This window comes from Ipomoea triloba, chromosome 14, assembly GCF_003576645.1.
Source record: "Ipomoea triloba cultivar NCNSP0323 chromosome 14, ASM357664v1".
NCBI classification, from domain to species: domain Eukaryota; kingdom Viridiplantae; phylum Streptophyta; class Magnoliopsida; order Solanales; family Convolvulaceae; genus Ipomoea; species Ipomoea triloba.
Genome location: NC_044929.1, coordinates 12,435,676 through 12,446,909, shown reverse-complemented (window position 1 = coordinate 12,446,909; position 11,234 = coordinate 12,435,676). Strand labels below are relative to the sequence as shown.

The 11,234-nt window shown below is 31.8% G+C and overlaps 1 protein-coding gene across 1 annotated transcript; it reads right to left on the bottom strand.

Annotated features, from left to right (window-relative positions):
* Nucleotides 1–930: 930 nt before the first annotated feature.
* Nucleotides 931–1,925, bottom strand: LOC116005094 (uncharacterized protein At1g08160-like). The gene has a single exon (XM_031245336.1). It carries the CDS (start codon nt 1,757–1,759, stop codon nt 1,163–1,165), a length of 597 nt encoding a protein of 198 aa, XP_031101196.1. The 5' UTR covers nt 1,760–1,925; the 3' UTR covers nt 931–1,162.
* Nucleotides 1,926–11,234: the final 9,309 nt, after the last annotated feature.

The following is an 11,234-nucleotide window of genomic DNA, read 5'->3' as shown; positions in this document are numbered from 1 at the left end:
TATACAATCAAACGATCCGTTAATGGTGGTTAGAAATCCAATTTCGGCAGGTTTATTGAAGCGGTGCGTGATTTCTATTTTCAATTAATAATTATGGGCTCATCTGTATCAGTTTCCACACCGAAATTGGTCCTCTTTGATAGTATTTGACTTTTAATAATGACACACCTTTAACTATACAAATCACGCACCTTAAGAAGGAAAAGGGAAATTAAATGAAAATACATTTTTGTTTAAAATTCTGTCGAATAATGTGAATCATTTTTTATTTGCTCTCTAAATGCATAAATATATATGACGAAACTTGGAGGGGTTTTAAATAATAGTAATTTTGCATTATATTAGAACTTTGATCCATTTTGGTATAGTAGTTACTAAACTTAATATACCCATCCCACATTCTGTATAAACAGGGAGCACTTGTTACAAATGTTGCTTCACGGCCAGCAAAATAAATCCAAATGATAAGTACACTAAAAATGAACTGGAGTATATATGTTAGTAGTCTACTTTACAAAATGGATCATAATTCAGGATATAAAAGTGAAAATGCAGTACACTAAAATTGCTGTAATAGAAATTACAGTTATCATTTTATTATTTCTTTTCTTTTTCTTTTTTTTTTTTAATAAAAAAAACGAAACACTAACCATTTGGGTCTCCAAATGAAGTTGACACTCTTTTTCTTAAGTAGGGTAAAAGGTAAAAATTGGCTCCAACTTGTGCATGATATTTGTTGAATTTGGTCCAAACCGGGGATTTAATTTGTCCATGCATGTAAATGATGATGAAAAAAGTTGGCCTCATCAACGTGATAAACACAACCTTAGTTGATTGCAACCTAAGACGATTTATCATTCACTATTTTGTTTTCAATATTACACAAGAAAGTTGACAGAATGTGCAATAATTACAATTTACACAAGCAAGAAACTTAATATAACCATCCCATTCTGTATAAATAGGGAGTACTTGTTACAAAGGCTGCTTCAATTCACACTTCACAGCCAGCAAAATAAACCCAAAACACAAATAGAACCCAATAATAAGCTAACACCACAACACAAAAACAAACAAATAAATTGAAAACCCTTTTTAGATACAACAAATTAAAAAAGAAAATGATAAAAATAACCTATATATGGACTTGCTAATATAGTGTTCACATATACACTTGACAAAATTCAGGCTGAAATCCCTTATTAGACAAAGGCACATTTATAGGCGAACACACAACCTTCATGAAATGACCTGACTTCACAAACCATACCTTAAACCTAATCTTAGCATAAATGGTTAGGTCCACGGCCACCTTCCCGGCCGTGGAGCTCTGATTCTTCAGATCCCGGGTGGCCACGTCGGGGAGCACCGCCCGTCTCGTCGGAAAAAACAACTCGAACTCCTTAGTGCTCTTCTTGCGCTGGTAAAAGGGGGTCCCACTTGCGGTGGCGATGGGGGAGAGGTCGTACGAGAGCGAGGCGTTTATGGAGTCGTAGTAGATCGAGACTTTGGCGTTGGGGTTTTTGGCCTTGACGGTGAAGGTGAAGTCGCCGGAGAGGCGGTTGTCGGCGTCGGAGAAGTTGTAGTTGGCGACGGAGGCGTTTTCGACGGTGTAGTCGATCTGGTTGGGGCGGATGGCGAGCCAGACGATGAGGATGATGGCGCCGGTGATGATGACGACGGTGGAGAAGCATGTGGTTAGGCATCTCACTAGGCTGAACCGCCGTGCCCGCGACGCGCCGGAGGAGGGGGCGGGCATTATATTATTGTCGCCTTAGCTTGTCGGTGGTGGCTAGGTAGGAAGGGAATGATGAAGCTAAGATAAATAGGTTTTTGTATAGTACTTAGTGTGTGGATTGGGAAGACATTGTTAATTGATGGATTTTGATATGAGAAAAATTGAAGATGAAGATGATGATGGCACAAGAAAAGAATAAAGGCGTAGCTTACATTGCATGCCCAGCCCTTTTAATCTTTTATATAAATTAGGTACATTTTGGTTTCTTGCATACAACTCAAGAGATCTTAGACTTGGGTTCCACATTCTTTTTTAATTTACTAAAATAGAAAGTTTGCAGTAGTACATGGTGCATGTATCTGGAACAAATTATTGTGTGAGCTATGGTCCAAAATGAAGTCGATGAATTTTATAAATTAGAATAATGTATATTATGAGTTAGAATAATATACTTTATGTGTTAGAATGATGTACATTATGTGTTAGAATGATGGAATTTCTGGGTAAGATATTGTACTTTATGAATTAGAATAATGTATATTATGTTTTAAAATAATGTACATTATGAGTTATAAAGATTTACTGTATGTTGCAGTGAGTCGCATGAAAAATAATAATAATAATTTGCGCGAAGTGAAGTCGTTTTTTGCCCACGCAATAACTATTGTGTATTTGGTAAAGCCCGCCATGTAACTCTAATGGGTAAAGGTTCATCGTTATATCGTGGACCACGGTGCACATAGCAATGTGCACCCTGGTTCAAAACGACGTCGTTTCGATGTTAGTGGATGCGGACGCGAATGACTTCAGGGAATTCATTATCTATAATACACATAATCATTATCTAGAATGCACAGAACGTTTGCCTAGAATACACAGAATGTTTGCCCATAATACACAGAATATTGACACAAAATACACAGAACTCATCATCCTAACATTCAAATGCACAAATACATCACAACCTGTGTTAATAATATGAATTCACAGAATATTGACACAAAATACATAAAACTCATCCTCCAAAATATTCGAATGCACAAACACATCACAATATGTGTTACTAACATAAATACACAGAACGGTTGCCTAGAATACACAGAATGATTGTCTGGAATACACAGAACGATTTCCTAGAATACACAGAATATTAACATTAATACACAGACCGGCCGAAACGAGAAACGTGATTTCCAAAAAAAGAGACGGTTAGTTTACAATGCTCAAAACGGCGTCGTTTACGTACGTGGTGCACATTGCTATGTGCACTGTGGTGTACGGTATAATTTGCCAATTAGAAAGGATCATCCCAAAAAAGGTTAAATTTAAAACTTTAGTTATCAAGTTAACTCCAAGTTAGAGTTAGTACATTTTTAGCCTATTAATTAAATTATTATTACCCAGTTGATTTCTCGTCACATTGTTATGACTTTTGGTTTTGGAATTGAGCTAGCTACAAACTTCACGTGTTATATAGATTTATAAATAAAAGATTTATTGCATGCAAACACCATTGTTCTGAATGGGACCAATTGGGACTCGACTAAGGGTGTAGCAATGTTTTGGTTTATATAAAAATAGTCACACTTATGTGAGATCGTCTCACAGATTTTTATTCATGATACTAATCGAGTCAATAAACAAATATAATACTTATACTATCAAATGTAATACTAATTAGTAATAAAGTGTTTGTTACTTACAAGAGAAACGTAATACTTTTGAGGACAAATGCAATAATTTTACATTTTGATGTAAAAATATTACTTTTTTTCATCAGAAATATTATATTTTCCTTATAAATAATACTTTTATAGTTTTCAATAATAATAATAATAATAATAATAATAATAATAATAATAATAATAATAATAATAATAAGGGAAAATGACATTTTTTCCCCCTATGTTATGTGCATATATCACTTTTCCCCCCTGTGTTATTAAAGTGACAGTTTTCTCCTCTCAGTTATTTTAAAAGTGGTAGCTTTTCCCCCTGTAATGTTAAATTGACATTTTTACCCTTAAAATGATTATTTCATTTATTTTTATTCTCCAACCAAGTATTACTAATATGTATGGAAGATCATGGTTCGATACGAACCTAATCGAACACTGTAGCAATTGAATTTAAATAGTATGGACGGTTACGGTTACGATTTAGAACCGAAAAAATAAAATAAAATAATTGTTGAATTTAGACTATTTTTAAATAAGAAATAAAATTTAAAAATAAATAAATAAATAAATAAATAAATAAGTTTTGATTGGCGGTTCAAAATCGAAATTGGAATTGAACCGTATCGATTTATCAAAATAAGTGTTTGACCATTTTCACTATATATGACTGTAGTTCAGTTCCAGTTCACGGTTCAACAATTATTTAATTTTATTTTTTTTTCGGTTTTGAATCGTAACCAGAACTGTCCATACTATTTCGGTATGATTGATACAGTGTTTGGTTAGGTTCAAACCAAATCGTGATCATCCATACATATAAGTAATAATTTGTTGGAGAAGAAAAATAAATGAAATAATTATTTTTAAGGGTAAAAATGTCAATTTAACATTTCAGGGGAAAAATAGCCACTTTAATAACACAGGGGGAAAAAGTGCTCTATGCACATAACATAGGGGGAAAAAGTGCCATTTTCCCTAATAATAATAATAATAATAATAATAATACTTTTACCGCACTTAGTGTCTCTTGTGCGCGCGCGCTAATAAAGGTGTACATTTAGTTTAAATGTTATACACTTTATTTTTATTGGACAAATTTGTTCTTATTGCATTTTTGTTAGACAAATCCTTACACCGTTATAACCCTATTACTTTTGAATAAATTCTAACATTGATAACTCTATCACTATTACTGTATAGTACACCTACATTTATTATATCTTTTTTCATAATTTTTTTAGTTATCATGAATATTAAATCATATGTATGTGGGGAATATACTTATAAAAAATAATATTGTAATAATAACTGGTCTGGTGATGGTGGTGATGGTAATAATAATCTAGAAACGAGGTTGAAGAGAGGTAATAGAAAAGAGAACAACGGGAAAATAAAGAACTTGGAAAATGTTTTCCGACAAAAAATTTAAGAAGATATTTTTTTTCTAAATTGGGCATTTTTTCCGTTGACCATAGATATTTTTCTTTGACTTCATTTTCTTTGAATATCCAAACACGGAAAAGTCTGTAAAATGACTTTCGGAAGTCATTTTTTGAGTTTCTAAATGAACCTTTAGACCATTTCTATCATAAATTTTTTGGAGTTTTTGTGCACAGTTGGAGAGAAGAGAATAGAAGAAAAAAATTGTACAGATAAAAGTTTTGAGTGGGCTGCACAAATTTTTTTTGCGTAATGATCTTATTATTATTATTATTAGTCAAAATTTTTTCTTTTCCCTCTTTTTCACTCCCCTCTCACATAAGGTTGGAGATGCTCTTAATCCCCAAAACAGATTGCACACCCAACTACTGTGAAATTCTGTAATCTACAACATATTGCACTGCCAACCATTGCGCAATTCTTTAATGCAGAACAAATTGTATTCCAAACATAACATCGGAGACCAAACTACAAAAACCTTTAACCTAGAACAAGATTACACCCTAACGTAACATCTGACACCAATTGCACTTTCTCATCATCATCTTTATAATAAAGACTAGTATTTTATATGCGCGATGCGTAAAAACATATGCCCAATATTAATACTAAATGTTAAAATATTTTTTTAAAAAGTATAGCGTATAATTTTTTTTTAAATGTATAGTTGTAGAATTCATATTATATTAAATAAAAGTATGATTAATATTATTAAAATAAGAAATTTAGATATGATATATTACTAAATATAAATCTTACTAATTTAATTAAAATTTAGTGAAATAAAATTTATTTCTTATAATAACATGTTTACATACATTATTACCTTTGAAGAATAAAAGAAAAAAGATATTGTATATGCATGTGCATTGTAATAATAATGGGAAACATAACAGAAGTTATAATAGTTATGATACTTTTGTCCATAAAATTGTATAATACAACTCTTATAGCATAATGTATATAAAAATTTAACAGAAGAAACAGACATAAATCAGGGGTATAACCTGGATTGAAACTTATTATGTTTTTAGATTTGCGTGAATTCATATTCATTTTCAGAGATTGGATCATTTGACATCTAATCTTGTAATCAATTTTTTTTTACTTTATAATCTCATTTACTAAGTAATAGGAAAAACCAAATCAAAACTTATGAATACAAGAGGATGTACAAAATTCTCATATTGTTCAGTCAAAAATTTCCTTTTAAGTTGTGTTACTGGAGAATTTTCTATAAACATTTTAAGTGTTTATTGTAGATATCACATGAAAATATAGTAGTAATGAAATTTAACATTTCCTATTGCACTACTCTTCACTAAGAATGGATACATATACCTTTTAGGTGTGGACGGTGTGGTTTAATTAGGATTTTTTGTCTGTTAATATTCCCGTTTATCCTTGAACGAAAGAAATCCAAAAATTGTTGAAAACGCCGTTGCCGGGGATCAAACCCGGGTGACAGGCGGGAATACTCACCACTATACTACAACGACTTTGACTATTATGGCTTTTACACTATTAATTATATAATAACGAAATGATCCATGAAATTAATTGAATGTATCCCGTGTTTCTTAATTGACTAGTTTTATACGCGCATTGCGCGTATGAGTTAATGCCCAATGTTTATATTTAAATAAATATTTGAAAGTTTATGCCTGGTAATTGAATGTCGAATATTTTTATTTAAATATCTAACTCAAAGTATATGAATCAAAGATAATATAGAAAATTCATTATAGTTATTACTAAAATAAATGTTTCCGACCTTGTAAAATCGATAGTCTAAATATTTGGTCTAAAAATGATAGTCTAAATAAATACTACTTTTAATTTCAATTTTTCTAAGTGTTCTTAATTCTATTTTGAGTAACATTGTCATTGTCTTCATCTTTACTATTTGAATTGTTATCTTCCTTTTTGTTGGTAGTGTGTTATTCGCAATTCAGATATTGTTGGTAGCATTGATGACAACGTCATGCAATGAGATTATGATATAGGAGCTATGGACTTTCCTTTAGGTGTTGTGCTTGGGGTTCATTTGGTTATGGACTTTCCTTTAGGTGTTGTGCTTGGGGTTCATTTGGTTCAACACTTTCCTTTAGGTGTTGTGCTTGGGGTTCATTTGGTTCAACCATTATTGTTGAATGAGTTATTGTGGATAAAGAAATCCCTAGTTTAAGAAAAAAATTAAATTAATTGGATAAAGAAATCCCTAGTTTAAGAAAAAAATTAAATTAATTAATAAAAGAAATCCCTAGTTTAAGAAAAAAATTAAATTAATTAATAAAAATTTGAAAATTTAAAATATTATGTATTCCAAAGATATTAAAAGGTAGTTTCTCATTTCAATTTGTTGGGTAATGAATTATTTGAGTACTTTCATTGTCAACAAATCCCCCAAGCAGTTAATATGATTGGTTTCAAACTATTCTTTTTTATTTTTTTCGTGGTATTAAAGAAATACATATGTATCATTTTTTTGTGTAAATACTAATTTATTTAATTCAATAAGAGTAAAATAGAGTGATTCCGCTTCAATTTGTTGGGTTATTATTTGAGTATTCTCTTTGTCAACCAATCCACAAGTAGTTAATATAATTAGCTTCAAATTATTTTAAATTTTTTTCATAGTATTAATAAAATACTTGGTAAATAAATATATAACATTATTTTGTACTATAACTTTGATATTTAATTACAAGATATTGTAAAAATAAGATAATAGACAATGTAATGAATATCAATTGATAAATTTGAATGTAAAAAATCTTTGCATGAGAGAAAATAAAGACAATATAACAAATGAAATTATTTCTCTTATTTAATTTAATTTTTTGATAATGAATAATTTTTTCAAATAAAGGTATTGTATACACATAATTCTAAATTAAAGAAATACATATGTATCATTTTTTGTTGTAGCTACTAATTTATTTAATTTAATAAGAGTAAAATAGAGTGAGAAACTTAATTATGTCAAATTTGATTGAGATGAGGTTGAAACCTAAGACATTTTTTATAGAAATTAATGGGTAAGTTAAAAGTTAACAGAGAAGAGAATATTTAACGGAAAACATAACGGATAATCATAAAAGTAAGGTTAAATTATGTAATCTCTATGAATAATATTAATCTGAATTATCTTAACCATCTATTTGATTAAATAATTCATCTAAACCATACATTTGATTAAATAATTTGACCGCTATTTTTTCTACCCATTTTAGGCTTAACTCTTTTTGGCTCTTATTAGTATAGTAGATATATACCTTTCTTAAGCCTTTTTTTCCTCTTTCCACCTTTCTTTTTTCCCCTCATTGAACATTTATCCTCTAAACTGCACAACCAACATCATTTGACTACTACAAATCTACTACAGATTGTGGGCACACCCAACCACTAATATAAAAATCTACTACATACAGATTGCACTGCCAAACACTTCTAAAATCTTTAATTTAATCCACAACAGATTCCACGCCAAATTATACCATGGATCAGGATTTAACTTGCATTGTAGATCCTGATCAAAAAATAAAATTTAGATTCTGTATCCATAGCTATGTTCTATAGTTGACAGTTTTTGTACATTTAGTTATCATATTATTTATCAGCAATTATCAAGTTATCAAGTTATTTATTTATATATACAGAAACGGTTAACTGTAGGTACAAAATACGTTACTGAGGGTATAAAATTTTTGTATCAAAATTCACAATGCAATATGAACCTGATCCATGGTAAAACAATTGGAAATTGCACATTTGAGACCATGCATACTGCGGAATTCTTTAATCCACATCGAACAGATCAGATCACACCCCACCGTAACGTTCGACCGAGGCCAACTGCAATTTCATTCTTCTCATCATATTTATATCAAACTCATTTCATATTCTTTTGATATACTCTATATAAATTGGCTCCACTACTCCTATAACAACTACCACTAGCATCTAGCTTATTTTCGAATAAATATGTCATCATCAGCTTGTTTAAAGAATATTTTAATGCAACGACGGCATTGTGCATCAAAATACAGTGTGTTCTTAAACTTTAGAGGAAAAGACACTCGCCACAGTTTTATTCGTCCTCTACACAAGGCTTTGTATTTAGAAGGGATTAGTGCATTCAAAGATGACATTAATCTCAAAAAAGGGGATTCGATCCGATTAGGAAAGAGCTCTTTCGGGGAATTGAAGCGTGCCGAATTGCCATCATAGTTCTATCTAAAAACTACACCACTTCTACATGGTGTTTAGATGAGCTTGCGAAAATCATGAAATATGAAAATAACCGAACCATTTTTCCAGTCTTTTATGATGTTTGCCCATCAGATGTCCGGCATTTGAGGGGTAGCTTTGCTCAAGCCTTTATTCAACATGAGATAAACCACAAGATTGACCCCAAGAAGGTGAAGATATGGAAACGAGCTTTGCGAGGTGCAGCAAAGATATCAGGATTTGAGGGGTAGCCTTGCTCCAGCAATGGAATATCATCAAACCATATTAAAGTCCCTGTTGAGAATGGGATCATCAGAAGATGATATTTTGTTTATGAGGATTTGGGGTTCCAATAGGAATAATACAACCATTTTTATAAGAAAAATTTCAACAAGTATTGTAATAACTTTGAATTCAAATTCGGCCAGCAAGTGAGTAATTCAAAGAAACAAGGAATGAACCAGGAGAAGAAACCTATGTTTGAAATTCGACAGCAACAATGTGAGAATTATGTTCGAAGTCGACAGATTCCTTGTGTACACGGGCATTTGACCATATCTAATTAAATTACAGTGATCTACATCCTTTTACGTGCTTTGTCAGATCGGAACGTGGGGTCCCTTAAGGTTGGGGATTCGACCTTTTGGAGAAGAAAAGAAGCGAGGAATGGTGCGACTTCAAAGAACTTTTTGGAGAACATTAGCAAGAGACGGGATGCCATGAATATGATTCAAGGAATGAGAATGATAGAAAAAAAAAATTTCGTTTCAAGAAGGTTCGTAACATCTTTGATGGTGTTAATAGTATACACCGGCTACATACACCAAATAGACCATGGGATTGGTTTGGCCGAGCAGTAAAATAAGAGTTTATTATCGAAATGGTCCTTCGACTATTGTGAAATTATCAATTTGGTTCTCGATAACTTTTTGTACCCAATTAAGTCTCTTGACTTTGAAAAATTTAACCAATTTGATCCTCCGTTTATGTTACCATTAAACATCCGTTAAATCGGGACCAAATTGGTAATTTTGCTATAGTCAAGGGATCAAATTGATAATTATTTTTTCACTGAAATGGTCCTTTGACTATAGCAAAATTACCAATTCAGTACCGATTTAACGGATGTTTAACGATAACATAAATGGAGGACCAAATTGGTTAAAATTTTGGTTGTGTGACTTTTCCTCAATCTTTAGATTGTGTGACTTTTCCTCAATCTTTCGGTTGTGTTATGCATCTAGAAGATAATGCTCCCTAGCTTGAGTCATATTTCTTTATTTTATGTTTATCTTTGTGTATACATGTTAGTTTTACAATTCCCTTAAACTTGTTATTTGCTTAGTTTCTTGTTGATCTCGTTATAGTAGTGCCTAGTTTTGTAATTGCATATTGCATGCCATAAACCCCAATCCTCAGCGGAACGACATTTCACACTCGTACTCTCACCACCACTCATTTTTGCTACGATCACGCACCTCTTCCAAAATATTTTAGGCTACCCACCATCTAAGCATACATCGGAACCACCGACCCGCATGTCCATGTGACAAGATATAAGGTAGCTAAGGTAATGATTGGACCGGGCGGGTGATGCCATCATGTGCAAGGAATTCTTGTCCACTTTGGATGGAGTGACCTATAATTGGTTCAATACAATCCCAGATGGATCAATCCAAAATTTTGTAGAGCTATCCAAAAGTTTCTTGGCTTACTTCTCCGCGCCTTCCCGTGCGGCCGGTGCAGAATACACCACTATGTATACAAATATACACCACTCAATGTTAGAAAATGCACCACAATGAAAATACACAAAAACACCAAAAAGCACACCACACACCCAAAATAATGCAACATAACTCCTCTGCCCCTAATGGTGCATTTTCTAACACTATGTGGTGTATATTTGCATACCTAGTGGTTTGTTTTTTGGTGATGCTTAGCAAACGGTGCACATTTGTGTGGTGTATTTTCTAACATTAAGTGGTGTATATCTGTATACATAGTGTTGCGGCTGCACTGACCGCACGTTAAGGGACGGGCACACCTGATTATGACTATATATATATATATATATATATATATATATATATATATATATATATATATATATATATATATATATATATATATATATATATATG

Excerpts from the sequence above, each read along its gene's own strand:
- LOC116005094 (XM_031245336.1), bottom strand. The coding sequence starts at position 1,759 with ATGCCCGCCCCCTCCTCCGGCGCGTCGCGGGCACGGCGGTTCAGCCTA.